This window comes from Protopterus annectens, chromosome 2.part0, assembly GCF_019279795.1.
Source record: "Protopterus annectens isolate FY-2018-M chromosome 2.part0, PAN1.0, whole genome shotgun sequence".
Taxonomy (NCBI): domain Eukaryota; kingdom Metazoa; phylum Chordata; order Ceratodontiformes; family Protopteridae; genus Protopterus; species Protopterus annectens.
This window is the reverse complement of record NC_056728.1, coordinates 1,838,141,108-1,838,157,889: the sequence shown is the minus strand read 5'-3', so window position 1 is coordinate 1,838,157,889 and position 16,782 is coordinate 1,838,141,108. Positions and strand designations below refer to the sequence as shown.

Below are 16,782 nucleotides of genomic sequence, written 5' to 3'. Positions count from 1 at the left end.
AGACGCCCCCCAGCACTAGAATGTCTTATGCTGACAAATGGAAAAGGTTCTGCACCTGGATTCAGGCTAAGGGAGCTGATACGGCACAGGCCCTCCCTACCTCTCATCCTGGATTACCTAGCTGACCTGCTTCACAGTGGTCTCTCCTTTTTCTCTATTAAAATTCATGCTTCTGCTATCTCTGCTCATTTCAACACTGAGCACCCTCTTTTCTCTCACCCACTCATCAAACTGTTCCTAAGAGGGGCTAGCAACTTGGTCACCCAGAAGAGCACCTACACCAGCTTGGGACCTAAACTTTGTGTTGGAAAAGCTCACCCTGCCCCCCTTTGAGCCAGCATCCTCAGCAGAGTTAGTTTCTCTCCTGGAAGACAGCCTTGCTACTGGCCATCACTTCAGCCAGAAGAGTATTCGAGCTACAAGCACTCATGGCTGTGGAGCCCGTCTTCATCTTCTGTGCTGACAGGTTGTCCCTCAGGACTAACCCATCCTTCACGTCCAAAGTGTTGTCCAGTGTGGCTCTCAGCCAATCCATTCATTTGCCCAATTTTTTCCCTAACCCACAAAACAAGGGGGATAGGATCCTGCACACTCTGGATGTTACATATAACAGCTCAGATTCTACCTAGACAGGACTAAGTCATTCAGAAAGACTGATCAATTGCTAGTCAGATTTGCTGCAGGGGCAGAGGGCAAAGCCATATCCAAACAAACCATTTCCAAATGGATAGCACACTGCATCCATTTCGGTTACAAGCAACATGGGAAGTCTCCCCCTAAGGGGGTCAGGACTCACTCTACCAGAGCAGCCTCCACCACTGCAGCTTTCCGCAGAGGAGTCCCCACCTGGGACATCCTGGAGGCTGCCACATGGACATCTGTCCACACCTTCACCAAGCATTACCACCTGCCTATCTTCCCCAAATCCAGGGCAGGCTTTTCCACTGCAGTCTTGCAGGGCATCCTAGCCAGCCCCTAGTCTTCTTATCTACCTCCACCCTTCTCAGCTTTGGGAATCAATCCAAATGTGATGACTTCAACAGTGAAACACGAAGAACATAGTACAGTTGTGTACACTTAACCATAAATGTAGATGTTTGAGTGTATTCACTATTGCAGTTCTGGTTTCCCTCCCTCCATCCCCCTTTTTTTCTCTCTCTCTCACCTTACAAGGAGCTTTTGGTATTTACTTTATACTGGTAGGGTTCTTCCACCATATCCTAGCTCCCACTTGGGGGTTCCTAACAGGGCAAGAAAAACTGATGTAATGGCGTCTGCTGCCTTACTTTATACTACTGACGACCTGACTTCAGTCCTGAAGTGACAGCAACCAATGCAGAAATACTAAGCCTCTGGTATTCAGGCTGACTGAGGGCTACCCCTGGCAGGATAACCCAATTGTGATGACTGCAACAGTGAAAACACTCAACATCTACATTTATGTTAAGCGTACACAACTGTACTTTCTTCCTCCTCTGGAACCCCAGTCACTAGTCTTTTCATCAAATTTGCCCGGCTTTGAAGTAAACATCTCCAGCGTCACCTAGGTGCTGTTTTTCCTTAGTCTTAGTTTTTTCCTGGAAGACACCATGCATCCTGCATGTTTTTAAAGCAGTGTATCCATATCAGCATCACTTAGATCTGCTTTACAGATATTAGTTTGTTACTAATGTTCTACAGTTTGTTAGGCTGCTGTACAGTGATACCACCACCATTCCTACAGATGCTATGGAATCAATTCCATCCTCTGTGGTTTCCATCTTTAAGGCTGCCATGTCAGCATTTGATGCACAGCAAATACTCTCTGAACTTCAACTCATGTCTTAATATGTAGCATCTATGAGTCAGCCTCACTGTGAACTTGTACCCAGGCACACTTCATGGAAAAGCAAAAAATTTTTACTGTAAATGTTCTGACATTTGATACAGAGCAATTAGAGAAGTCTATCCACTAAAGGAGCTGTGAGATCTCTGCTCTTTGGATCACTTTTGGTAGAGTGCCACCTTATAGCCACTGCACGTGTGATTAGCATCAGTTTTTTTCTAGTTAAAGTAGGAGGTGAGTGGTGTTGGGAGTACATTGATCATATCAGTAGCCTAACCTACCTATTTTGTAAAATAAATAAATACCCTGTTTGGTTTGTACAAGCCCACACCTACTTGCTTTATTACATTTCAACCTAAACAATCCAGAAATGGCAGAATCGAACACAGATGCAACTAGTCTCTCACACACACACACACACACACACACACACACACACACACACACACACACACACACACACACACACAAGCCTCCCCAAAACATATCACTGTTATCTATTGTATTTCTGAAGCAGTTAGAGTAGGCTATTCATTCAGCGATACAGTGAGTATAAGATAATGGTTACATTCTCAATGAAAACTAGTTCAAAGAATTGTTGTGGAAACTCGTCTTTCCTTTTCCAAAATGTGGTTATTAGAAACTGAATGTGGTGTCACAGTATTTATTACTGTGTTAATTTGAGTTTAATGTATAGCTTGTGTTTAGTGGGAAATGGCACGATTGTTTCATTTTGTTTTTTGCTGACTGACCTTTCTTCCTCAGAGTGGATAATAACCTTCTACTGATGTTAATGATCCATGTCTTCAAAGAGAATGAAGAGCAGCTCTACAAGGTGAGTGTGGAAAAATGTTAAATTAGTTGCTCCCCTGCTTTGTCTCCCATATATTCCAAATATTTGTACATATTTGGCTGCATCAGTAGCATCCCTGTTTTTATGTAATCTCCTTCCATTGCTTCTCACTAGCGATGCAGTTTTATGGTTTAGGGCAGGTAGTCTGTCTGCATCTTGCAGATGCATTGTTTTATGCACAATATAAGTACTAATTATGTATGTACTTTCAGTGAAATAGCTATAACCCATGTAATTCCGTATACTGTATAGTCTTCAGTATCCTGTACTTGAAATATTTATCACATTTGGTATGCACAGAAATAATACTGTGCTCTGTAGAACCACATCATTACAAAGATGTAAACAGATAAATGTTTTTATATGTTATCTTGTTTACAGTTACATGCATATTGAAAGCTTCTCCAGGTTATATTATAAATGTAATACAGTTGATGTGCAAGTGTAGCATAGAAAGGAAAAGAAGATGCCTTACAAGATTGGAAGGGCAGTTAAAATGTGGCAGTTTTAAGAGCCTGTGCCAAAAACTCTAAAGTAGTTGTTCTGGAAAGCACATGACTTGTTACATGTCTGCAAGGTGCGATTCAAGCAACAAAAGTAGTAAGAAGGTGCTGGTGGGACATGATGAAATGTTTCACATACTTTAAAAGAAGTCAGTGGACTCCTAGAGCATAACAGTATTTTGAAGCAATTACTGTGCTGTGAGACACAATTTGGAGAAAGGCAGTATGGACCATGCTTAGTGTGAGGAAGTATTTTCTACTGTTAAAGTACGTAGAACAACCTTACAGATGATTCTAGCTGATTCCTTAGACCTAGGGAATTCATGATTAAACAGACAAGACAGTCTTAAGTTGGGTATGTAATTGTTAACAGATTTAGAGCCCTTTAAGTAGATAAGGAAGTGAGCAGGCTTGTACACTGTGTAGTCCTCTTTCTGCAGTGTCTTGATGGCAGCTATAATATGGGAATTGCCCTAGGAATGACTTTGTTCTACGTGTTTCACTGTTGCAGTCAACACACTTGGGTTATCTGCCTGCAGGTAGCCCGTTTCACTATTGCAGTCACCACACTTGGGTTATCTGCCTGCAGGTAGCCCTCACTTGGCCCGAATACCAGAGACTTAGTATTTCTGCATCTGATGCTGTCGCTTCTTCCTTATTGTCAGGTCGTCGGGTATAAAAACAGGCAGCCCACGCCATTACATCAGTCTTTCTTGCCGAGGAGGAGCCAGAAGCAGTTTGCAAGTACCTGTCGGCCGCTACCTGATTTTTTAATTTTCGAGTTGAATAATCCTGAAGTCTTCTAAAGCTAAATACCCCGTTGGGGATCATTTTTTCTTGCTCTAACCAATGTCAGAAAAAGTTAACAATTGTCTTGCCTGTGGAAAGCAAATACCTCAGAGAGATTTTCATTCTTACTGCATCACCTGTTTAGGCCCAGACCACGACGTCCCTCGCTGTAATTTTTGTGCCTTGTTTAACACCCGAACCATTCGTCATCTGGCTCTTTGTCACCAAGTTCTTTCGCTCTCTATCTCCGTATTATGAAATGGCTTCGGAAGCCATCCGACTACCGATCTTCTGAAAAAACGTAAGGATAAAGACAGAGAGAGACCGCATAGTTCCAAAACTGCCAATGACGCTTCCGTTAAGCTAGTGGCCAATCCGCCAGTACTCAAGCACCTTTGCAGCCCCTGATGCCCGCTTCAGTGGATTCGCAGGCCTCTGCTGAGACCCATTTGGAGTCCGGTATGCCGCAAGATGCGTTTTCGACTATGGAACCAGCGGATGTCTCTACCTTGGATGGGTCCAGAACCGCTGTGCAGGCACCGGCTTGAGGCAGTTTTTTGCTCTATCGATGTTCGAAACAGACAACTTCATTTTTAACCAAAACTAAAACTACTGAGTTTCTTAGGCCCAGAGTACGCACTATGCCTAGAAAACTGATGACCAAAGCGCATGCTCAGGCACCCATGCCACAAAAACAAATGCTTAGAATGGCCAAAGACCTTATTATGCTGATTAGGGGAAGCCAGCCTTCCTCTGCAAAGAGACAAAGAATCCAATCCCCTTCAGGTTTTACAGACCAGGAGTCTGATGACTCTGACCTTTCTGATTATGAAGACATGCCCTTATCCGCCTATGAGGATTCAGATGCAGAGGAATCCATTCCCTCTGCCTCCCCTCCAGAGGATTTTTCTTTTGGTGAAACCTTGCATACTTTAAGAGAGCATTTCCATTGGGAATGCCAAGACTATCCTCAGTCCAAAAAGAGACTCAGAGAATTTTTAGAGTTGCCTCAGCACAGGCCTTCAGCTATACCCCCTGTCCTGGATGTTGTAGGTGATGTTTTCATGGAATCCAGTCTTACAGACCCTTTACCTCCTGCCCCTAGGAAACCAGACAGGTACTACAGAGTACCTGATACTCAAGTTTCTTTTCAAGAATCCTACTGTTGACCCAGAGATCATTTCCCAGGGGCCTAAGGGTGTTCATAGGTTAGTACTAGGCTAACTGCCCTTGCGAGCCATTTTAAGCCTAGCCAATTATCCCTTGTGAGATTCAAACCCTGCACCTTGTGTTTGTAAGGCAAACACCTTAACCATTAGGCCATCCTCCCAACTACTACAGCCAAAAATCCCACCCCTTCGGAAAGGGATTCCAGAGCTTTGGACAGGTGGGGTAAGAAGGTATATACCTCTGCAGCTCTTGCTATCAGGGCATTAAATTGCCAATTTCATATGCTGAAATACCAGCAACATATTATGGAACTTATTAAGCAAAAAGTGGTAACTTTTCCAGAGTGTGCAGAAAACAATTGCAGGAGCTTATGCACTCTGCAAACCAAGTTAGTAAGCATACTTTGCAGTGTGGCTTTGATGCCCTAGAAGCATCTTGCAGGGCAGCAGTCACTGGCTCTGTACTAAGAAGACATGCTTGGCTGAAGGAGCAGACCTTGCCAGATCACGTCAAATCTAAATTACTAGACACTCCTTTGCATAAGGACTGTTTGACACCAAAGCAGAAGAGGTTCTTAAAAAGATGGAAGAAAAAGCTAAGTCTATGCAGACTGTTAAAGAATTCCTACAAGTACAACCCCCTAGATTCAGTAGGCATTGCCCTTCAAAACACTGGTCCTTTCCAGCACCCTCCAGGCCTTCCCAAACCAGACCCAAGGGAAACAGACCACCCAGACTACAGTCTCAGGGTATGCAGAGATCTAAGCAATGGAGTGCCCCCACCCCTAAAGCAAGGAGTGGTAAGCCACCTCCTTATGGAAAAAACTCACAATGACTTCACTCTGTTTCCTAGCCCTGCCCAATTGCTTGTGCCCCTAGGAGGAAAACTTGCCCTTCATGAAAAAACTGGATGTCCATCACTCAGGACCGAGGGGTCCTAAACATTGTGTCCCAGGAGTACAAATTTTGTTTCCATTCACTGCCAACCCCAAGCGGGTTTCCAGACCTTCTTCCAAACCAGTGGGCAGAGGCTCAAAACCAAGTACTTTCCCTGTTTAATATAACATTGCTATTCAGCCTGTTCCAGAAGAACAGATGGGTCAAGGATTCTACTCCAGACTCCTCCTGGTACCCAGGAAAGATGGCTGTTGGTGCTCAATTCTAGATCTTTCAATTCTCAACACCTTCCTGGTGGTACCAAAATTCAAGATGCTTACCCTGCATCAGTTCTCTGCACTTCCCTTTGGCTTATCTACTGCACCCAGGATATTCACAAAATGCCTGGCTCCAGCCATTGCAAACTACAGGCAGAGAAATATCCATATTTACCCGTACTTGGACGGCTGCCAGATTCAGGCAGACAGTCAAGAATTTGCTGCTTCAGCACCTGGCATTTGTAAAAAGCCTTCTCACTTCATTGGGGTACACCATCAAAAAAAATCACAACTGGTACCCAGTCAAAAGATTGGATTCCTGGGAGCAAGCTTGGACACAACTTCCCAGATGGCATTCCTCACTTCAGAAAAACAAGTCTATCTGACAGACTTCAAACAAATGGCCCTTCAGAACCCAGCTATCTGCAAGAAAAGTACTGCAAGCCCAAGGATTCATGGCCTCATGTATACTGCTAATTCCATATGCAAGACTGCATATGAGGAAACTTCAGTGGTACTTAAAAAGTCTTTGGTGCCAACATTCTCAGGACCTGGAAACAGTCATTCCTATCATAACTTGTCTAAGGACAGAGTTCCTTTGGTGGGCAGAGGCATGCAACCACAACAAGGGACTGCCTTTTACTCAACCCCATGCCACCCAGACCCTAACCACAGATGCATCAGACTATGCATGGGGTGCTCACATGGCTGGCAAATGTATTCAGGGCCACTGGAGCCCAAGTCAGATTCATCTGCACATCAACCAAAAAGAGATGCTAGCTGTACAGAATGTCCTGACAGCTTTCAGATACCTGCTCTTGCCAGGACAGCTGCTGATAAAAACAGACACCACAGTTGTGGTACATCAACAAGCAGGGGGGAACCCATTCTTACCCACTCTGCAGGTTAGCTATGGCCCTGTGGAACACTGCCTTGGACATCCAAGTCCATCTACAAGCTCAATTCCTGCCAGGCAAACAAAACTCACTGGCAGACAACTTAAGCAGAAATCTCCTAGACCCACACTAGTGGAAATTGGAACCCAGCACCTTCAACCTTCTGATTCAGAAATGGGGGACCCCTGAGGTGGGTCTCTTTGCCTCCCCCTACAACCACCATCTAAGCAAATTCTGCACTATGAACTCTTACAGCAGGGCCTGGAAAGTGGATGCCTTATCCTTTCAATGGGAAAACCTCTCAATGTATGCCTTTCCCCCTCTGCCCCTTCGCTCAAGAGTATTACTCAAGATAAAACAAGACAGGCCAAGGACAATTCTGATTGCCCTGGACTGGCCATGCCAGCACTGGTACCCACTCCTGTGCAGCCTGACAACGGTGCCACCCTGGCACCTACACCAGACCCCCAACCCTGCTTTCTCAGCAGGAGAAACAGATTTTGCATCCACAATTGCAAACCCCAGCCTGACTTATTCCTTAAATACTATACCAGCAACCCTAAGCAAACAGGTGCTGGACGTCATCCTTGAAGCCAGAAGGCCCAGTACAGGGAAATCCTATGCTGAAAAGTGGAAAAGGCATTGTTCTTGGATTCAGTCTAAAGGAAAGGACACAGCACTGCCCTCCTTACCTCTAATCCTGGATTACCTAACAGAACTACTCCACAGAGGCCTATCCTTCTCCTCCATTAAGATCCATGCCTCTGCCATCTCATCTCATTACAATACTGAGACACCTCTATTCTCACCCTCTCATCAAACCGTTCCTGAGAGGGGGGCAAACAACTGAAGGCCACCGAGGAGAGCACCCATCCCTACTTGGGACCTTAACTTTGTACTGGAAAAGCTCACACTTCCCCCTTTTGAACCTGCTCTTCAGCAGAGTTAAAATTCCTCTCTTGGAAAACAGCCTTGCTTCTAGCCATCACTTCAGCTAGAAGAGTGTCTGAGTTACAAGCACTGATGGTGGTGGAACCCTTCATTATTTTCCATGCTGACAGGGTTTCCCTCCGGATTAACCCTTCCTTTATGCCTAAAGTGGTGTCCAGTGTGGCTCTCAACCAATCCATCCATTTGCCAACCTTCCCTAATCCTCAAAATAAAGGGGAAAGGATACTGCACTCTTTGGACGTGCACAGGCAGCTCATATTCTACCTTGATAGGACTAAGCCTTTCAGAAAATCTGACCAGTTGCTAGTCAGCTTTGCAACAGGGGCAGAGGGCAAGGTCATTTCAAAACAAGCCATTTCCAAATGGATAGCACACTGCATCTATTTCTGCTACAAACACCATGGAAAACCAACCCTTCCGGGGGTCAGAACACATTCCACTAGGGCTACATCTACCTCTACAGCATTTCTCAGGGGAGTCCCTACCAGGGACATCCTGGAAGCTGCTACCTGGAGTTCTGTACATACCTTCACCAAGCATTACCACCTGCCTATCTTTTCCAAATCCAGGACAGGTTTTGCTACAGCAGTCTTGCAAGGCCTACTAGCCAGCCCCAAGTCTTCTTGACTGCCTCCACCCTTCTTCAGCTTTGGGAATCAACCCAAGTGTGATGACTGCAACAGTGAAACATGAAGAACATAGTACAGTTGTGTACATTTACCCACCATATCCTAGCTCCCTATTTGGGTGCTCCTGACATTTGGGGCAAGAAAAACTGATGTAATGGTGTCAACTGCCTGTTTTTATACCCCTGACGACCTGACATCAAGGAAGAAGTGACAGCATCTGACGCAGAAATACTAAGTCTCAGGTATTCGGGCCGACTGAGGGCTACCTGCAGGCAGATAACCCAAGTGTGATGACTGCAACAGTGAATACACTCAAACATCTACATTTATGGTAAGTGTACACAACTGTACTTTTGTAAACCATAAGACACTGAACTTAAATTGCATATGCCATCCACTTATGTCCGCCATAAATTGATTCTGCATCTTTTAATGTCTGCTTTTCACTGACATTATTTCAAAAAAAGTAATCCCCTCGGTTTCAGGAAACTGCACTCTGATGGATTTTTCATTTGGTATTTATCTGGAAAATGTTGCATCAAGAGCAGTGGATTATTTTGCCATTGATGTCACTAACAGATTAGCAGTGCCAGTACCTGTCCCGTTTCATTTGTTCTTCATGTTTACATCTTGTAGATAGAAGTTATTTTCAAGAGACTTCTGGTATAGCTCAGTGCTAATAAAATGCTAAAACTCAGACCTCTGCTGGAACTTAAATTAATAATTGTAGAAATACCTTCTGGTGTAGAGTTTCCCCTTGAGGCTTTGCCAGACGTAGGAGGAGGTGGTCTGATGAAGAAAAAGTAATTTAGGAGGAGTAAATCCAAAACGTTAGTAGACAATGAAAGTCCAATGATGGTGAGCAAGGAAGGGATACAGTAAGGGAAAGTCACCCTTGAAAAAATATGGGCTGAAACTAAGGATGTCAAAAGGACTTTGTTATCAAGTGTTGCAGCACAAGAACAGAAAATGGAAGATGTGGTAAATGGCCTGAATGAGCATGCTACAGGCATTCAGGACATTTTAGCATGGAATGAAGGGCTTAAAGCTCGAGTCATGGCAGCAGAAGCAAGGGTTGACTGCCTGGAAGCAAAACTCATGGATCTTGAGGATAACGCTAGAAGAAAAAATTTAAAAAATAAGTGGAATTCCAGAATGATCAGAGGGATCGGACTGTACAGAGTTCGGGAAACGGTTAATGGGGAGGTGGGCTGACATCCCCCAAGAAGAAATAAAATTAGAAAGAGCTCATAGGACTGCATGGCAACCTGAAGGGGTGGAGGCAATGCAGTAAGCCCAAGCCGATAATCGTTACTGTAAACTTTTGAAAAAAAGGAAAGCCTGTTGAAGGAGTTGTGGCAGCCAGGAAAGAAGCTGAGTATGGGTGATGTGATAGTGTATATTGATCATGATTATTCCTATGAGACCAGGACTGAATGGAATACTAAGTGGCCTGTCATCAGAGCGTGTCAAGAGAAGAGGCCGAGATTGAAGGTGATGTACCCAGCTACACTGACAATCCATGTTCAGCGTATTACATGATTGTTTACTGGTCCTAGCTAGGCAATGCAATTTAAGAAGCCAGTAAATGTATGACTTGGTGAGGAAGCAAAGCCAGCAATAGAGTGAGATCTGAGTAATGGAGGTGAGAAGCAACAGGATTTAACTTGTATTGAAGGCAGAGACTATTTTCCACTATTCCGAAGTCAAAAGTGATTAAGAGAAAGGGTAGAAAAGATGAAAGAAGGAAACAGCAGATGGAGGAAAATTTAAAGGAGATAGTAGAGTGGACTGTTAAGTATACGAAGGGTAAAAGTAGTAGTAGTAGTTACACAAGTTATATAAAAGACAGAGAACATCTGAGAAGGCCTTCTGTTTCTCCTTTTTCCCTTTCAAAAAAAAAAAAATTGCCTGAATCTCCTTGTGTTCAGACTGTGCTTCTCAAACATTTTGAAAATGTAGAGTATATTTTAGAGCATTTATTATGACTGTAATTGCCTTAATATTGCTACAACTCGAGTGCTCTAGGTTGCACTGCATCTGAATTGTTTGTTTTAGCTGCTTTTCTGTATATATAGACTTCTCTGTATATGTAGACTAGCTACTTGTTCTGCTGTATTACTGCCTCTTAAATCGTTTTAATTGCATTTACTGTTTAAGACTACACACTCAAGTGTGTTAGCCTTTTCTGTGTTTATTTACTGTATTATTGCATTGTTTAGCCTGTTTCAACAACAAAAAAATACTATCCTGTTTGCCCGTTTCCCACCTTTCCTAGCCAGTCCATATCCCAGGCTTTGCTTATCTCAGGACTTTTTCTGTGTTCAGAGCTATCCAGACCTTGCTGTGGTAGAGGGAAGTCCTGCTTACCAGTGGGAGTGGTGAGCATTGTACTGCCTATCTAACTCTAGAGGAGTGGTTTCCAGCTCTGAAATTGTAATTTTATTAGGCTGATTTCTATCCCTTTCAACTTTCTGGCTTAAAAATGCGTGTGTTTGCACATTTTTCGCATCGTGCAGCACTGTGAGGCTACAGTTAAACCAGGAAGTCTGCTCTTCAAATTTTCCCTTAGAACTAGCTGGTTTCTCAGTAGTAGCACTAAAATCTGAACCCCTGTGTCTAGCACTTGCTCTAGAACCTGCTAGAAAGCACTAGGAAGCCTGAAACTTATACAAGCACTCAGCTCTCCTTGTCAATAAAGAGATAGTTTAACTCTAGCCCTAGGCGGCCTCCTAGTTGGCCTATGCCTAAGGCCGGCTATGTGTGCAGCACTGCGAGGTTACAGTTAAACTATTCCAGGTGCCAGAAAGTCTGCTCTTCGATTTTTCCCTTAGAACTAGCTGGTTTCTCAGTGGTAGCACTAATTTCAAATCTGAACCCCTGTGACTAGCACTTGCTCTAGAACCTGCTGGAAAGCACTAGGAAGCCTGAAACTGATACAAGCACTCAACTCTCCTTGGCAATAAGGAGAAATTAATCGTAGGCACTAAAAGGCCTACAATTGCAAAGTACCTTGCAAAGGTAAGGGAAAACAGCTCTTAAACTTTACAAAAAAGAACCTAAACAGGCATGTCCAAGGGTCAGCTTCCGGTGATTTCTCCTGTCCACATGGTGAATCTGGGCATACCTGGGCAATGCGGCAACTGCCTCATGTACACAGACAATCCTCTCCTCCTACCACCCAACACTACAACCTGCGAGAGATGCACTTACATAACCAAACTGGAAGCAAAGCTCTCTCTGGCCAAGATTGGGCTAGACCGTCAAGAGGAGAAGGTTAACACCTGGACTACACCTCAAGCAACTCATAGCCCTTCAAAACCCACACCATCAACACCCACACACAGCAACACTAAGCCCACATATGTGGAGGCCCTTAACATTAACCTGTCCAAGCAACAAGGACCTCCAAAGCTGAAACGCAAACAAACACCAGTCACAACCAAAGTGACACATAGCTCACAACACCAGTGTGCCACCCAACAACAGCCCCCAAGGCAAGACGATGTACCCAAAACTTTAGTCATAGGTGACTCTGTAGTCAGGCACACTGATGTCCCACTCACCAGGCTGAACAAGGAGAAAATTACAGTCAGCCGCCTGTCGGGTGCCAGGATCTGCCAGATAACGCATGCACTCAAGTCACTCCACAACAAGTACAAATACGACTCTGTCATTGTCCATGCTAGAGTGAATGACTTGAGACATACCTCCCAGGACTACATGAAAAGAGACATGGAAGAGCTCTTGGATTATGTGGCCCAGGCAGGTATGACCCTAGCCCTGAGTAGCATCCTGCCTTCGCCCAGAATGATACCACAGTACAAGGACAAAATGATTGACTTCAACAATTGGCTAAGCTTCTGGTGTCATTCAAAGGGGATCCAGTATCCGTCTGCCTGGGAAGACATGATCGACAAACCACGATGCTTTGCCAGAGATGGTCTGCACTTGTCACCCCTGGGATTCAGGTTACTGGCTAAAGCTCTTGCCACCCCTATAGTGCCTTTTTTAGGCAAGGTTCAAAGGATAAAACCACCACCGTAACCGATACAAGCATGCAAAATCTGAAGGTAATGCTACTCGATGCTAGAAGTCTAAACCTCAAAATGCACACTCTCGAGGCAGTCCTAAAAATGGAGAACATAGATATCTGTGCAGTAACTGAGACCTGGTTCAAGGCTCCAGAGAGCACCCCTGCAATACCAGGCTACAACTCTTACCACACTTTTCGGCCACAAAACCAAGACCGAAACACTAAAGGTGAAGGAGTGTCCATATTCACCAAGGATATTCACACCTCCAGGCTAGTTGCCCAACACAATGCATCTGAAATTCTCCAGGTGCAACTAACACTAGGTAAGACTGCAATCCAAATTGTAGTTTGCTACAGATCCCCCACCATGCCCCAAGATTCTCAGTACACCTTTCTAAACATACTGGAAAATATTAAGATACAACCAAATGCCCTAATACTGGGTGATTTCAACTACCCTGCCATTAACTGGGAAAACTACTCTGGTACCAACTCCTTTTCCCAGCGGTTCTTGGAATTCATAAATTCCAACGCCCTGGATCAACTAATCCATTGTCCCACCAGGGGCTCCAATATCCTAGACCCTGGTCATTACCAACATGGGAGATAGATGCTCCACACCAGTGGTCGCCCCCTCATTGGTCAGGTCTGACCATAAGCAAATCACCCTTGGCATCCAAATCCCACCCCCACCCCCCAGTAAGGAAATCTCCTTAAAAAACTTCTCCAAAACCAACTTCATGGTACTGAAGTTAGAAGTGACAAACTTCACGACACCCATGCAGACGGGATCTGAAAGTTCAACTGCAGAATCCTACACTAAGGCACTGTACGAGCACATCCACTCGTGCATGAATCGTGCCATCCCAAATAGAACCAAGATGCTCTTCTCCAAAAAAAGAAAGCCAGTCTGGTGGTCCCCTGCTATAAACAAACTATACAACAGAAGGAAGAAACTGTTGCAGAAAAGAGGAAAATCCCAGGATGCAAAAAACTCCCTCACCAGCCTCAGTAAGAAGCTGTGATCCCTCATAAAATCCTCCAAAGCTAGTTACGAAAATAAAATTGCCAAAGATTCCAAAGACAACCACAAGGCATTCTATAGTTATGTCAGGAATCTAAATGGCAATGCTCAGAGCTACAACAGAATGGCATTAAATATACTGATCCCAAGGATATTGCCAATATCCTGGCAGATCGATTTAGTGCCAACTTCACCCCCCTAAAGAGCCCATCTCAATACCAAAAAGATTGCCAAATTCCAGTAATCACGGCCACATCGGTAGAAACCGCACTCTCCAAAGCTAAGAATACAGCATCTATGGGACCAGATGACATCCCAGGCTGTGTACTACATGAACTACAAAATGAACTGGCACCTCACCTAAATGTCATGTTTAATCATAGCCTCGCCGCAGGCTTCATGTCCACTGAGTGGCGTACAGCTACAGTTATCCCACTCCACAAGGGGGGAGATCCGCCTTGGATCCCGGACTCTACCGTCCCATCAGTCTGACGTGCCTGATCTGCAAGGGCATGGAACGCATTATCATGGAACGTATAAACAAAGATATTGGCAACCTTCAAACACTGGACCCCACCCAGTTTAGGTTTGTGAAGGGCTGATCTTGTCTCCTGAATCTGATTGACTTTTTCGAATCAGTCTCTGTGGACGAGGGTAAGGCGGTCCACACAGCCTATCTGGATCTCGCCAAGGCCTTCGACACCATCCCCCATTCTGGAATCCTAGATAAACTTACTAAGCTGGGCATAAATCCCTACGTCATTCGATGGGTTGCCAACTGGCTTACTGACAGAACCCACACTGTAAAAGTAGCTGACTCCAAATCCAGCTCCAGACAAGTGGAGTACCTCGGGGTTCAGTCCTGGGACCACTCTTGTTTGGCATCTACTTCTCTGAAGTACAGGCCAACACTAAGGGACTCTGGCTAACAAAGTTCGCAGATGACTGCAAACTGGGAGCCATTCTTGAATCCCCAAATGATGTGGATATTCTACAAAAGGGCCTTATAGAAACAGATGCCTAGTGCCAGAGCCATGGGCTCAAGCGTAATGCCAAGAAATGTATAGTTAACTCCTTTGGAAAAAAAAACATGTACCCATGAATTACCACATAGGTGGCAGTACACTAAACATCGAAAGTGTGATGAGAGACTTGAGGACACAGGTGGACAGTGGTCTCACTTTCGATAACCATATCGCCACAACAGTCAGGAAATCCTTCTATGTGGCACACCTCATCACTAAGGGCTTTTCATCCAGAAAAAAGGAGGTTATTGTCACACTGTACTCATCCCTCATTAGACCCCTTATAGAGTGTAATGCCCTATTAGGTATGTACCTCACAAGACAGCTGCAACAGTTGGAAAGGCCACAGAAATACCTCACTAAAAGAATCACAGGCCTAAAGCAGATGCCATATGCAGACCATCTAAAAAAAAAAAAACTCCAGCTATACTCTGTGGCATATCGTCTACTCAGAGGCGATCTCTGCTTAACATACAAGGCCATGTCAAACCCTGAGCTATTGGACATGCACTTAAAGAAATCCCAATCCCTCAGAGCCACATGCTTCAGGGATCTAAACCTTGTCATCACAATGAACAAAACATGCTGGAGGGATAGGTTCCTGACCCAGAGACTCCCCATACTCTGGAATAGACGGCCCATACATGTCAGAGTGCCTCATTGGCCTTCTTCAAAAGGAGCCTTGATTGGATGGGAGATGGGAAATTCACCCCAGGGATCATGTCAGTCGCCCTGCTAGACTGGGGTCCAGAGAAGTAAATATTGTGGGAAGAAATATCCAGGGAATTTTTATGGCTAGGCTTGTATAGGCCCTTGGGCCGATAGCCTAGTACCAACCTATGACTGTAAACATTACTTGACTGGTATTGAAAATTCTGGGAATTGGTAAGTTAGTTAGGGCCTAATCGGAAGAAGAGATAGATATTATAAAGGGAGAAGATGGATATGAACTGTAAGAGATTGTTGTAAATGAGGGGACTGTAAACAGTTTTAATGTTGGTCTCTATCACGAGAACTGGATAGCTCGATTGAAACAAGCCATTCGTCAGAGGGATTATATGGACCCCGTGGGAAGTGCTGATGCATATGATCTGTGTGGGACCTTTATTATGTCTTTATTTAATATATTGCTGTGTATATATTTTTTTGTTGTGTGGTTGAGTTTATAGGGATTCATCTTGGTCTTGGGGCAGTCTGTCATGTGAGTTGTATTGAAATATTGGCAAGTTGAGATAAGGGTGGTCTTAACACGATAGCCAATGCAAACCAGCTTTGGGATGGAATGAAGTAAGATAATGTAAAGAGAGGGACTATTAAGATGACCGAAATGTTTTAAATGTACGGTTTGGGAAGTCTATAAGACGCAGCAGTGACCGTAATTTTAAATGGTGATGGATGGATCTTTCAAGATTAGAGAGCAGAACCTGCTGTTCTGAGTTTAGGAAAGTAAAGATAAGTCAGTGACTGGGCCTAAGTTAAATATAGGCTAGATTTGTGTAAGAGTTGTATTTAACCAACTAATAGGATACAGTTTTAAAACCCCCAGCAATGTTTTAATTGTTATAATATTATATTAGAAACGGTGCTTTCGGAGGGGAGAATGAAAAGGAAGATAGATTACAAGGAAGGAAATGAGGGAAAGAGAACAGGGAGGGTCAGAATATTCCGATTACATTTAGTTATGGCAGAGCGGGGGGGGTCAGATGCTGGTGCTAGGCCACACAGCGATGACAATGCTCTAAACAAGGAAGTAATGTATATAGATTTCATGGGGAATAGGAAAGGGTTGAGATATGTTAAAAAGTTTAAGTATTGGTGTCATAATACGGTTAAGAAAAGGATGATTGACCAGGTAGATAGGAAAGAGAGAGAAGTCCTGCATGTGGGTAGCACTATCTGAAAGAGACAGAGTAGTACTGAATGTAATG

The 16,782-nt window shown here is 44.2% G+C and overlaps 1 protein-coding gene across 2 annotated transcripts in view; it reads left to right on the top strand.

Annotated features, from left to right (window-relative positions):
• The window catches only part of PLEKHM2 (pleckstrin homology and RUN domain containing M2), a 1,089,177-nt gene that overhangs the window by 720,285 nt on the left and 352,110 nt on the right, over positions 1 to 16,782 (top strand). For both annotated transcript variants that reach the window (XM_044061870.1, XM_044061869.1), the window contains one exon: positions 2,591 to 2,660. In XM_044061870.1, coding sequence (XP_043917805.1) covers positions 2,591 to 2,660 — 70 coding nt within the window. The remainder of the gene's footprint in view (positions 1 to 2,590; positions 2,661 to 16,782) is intronic.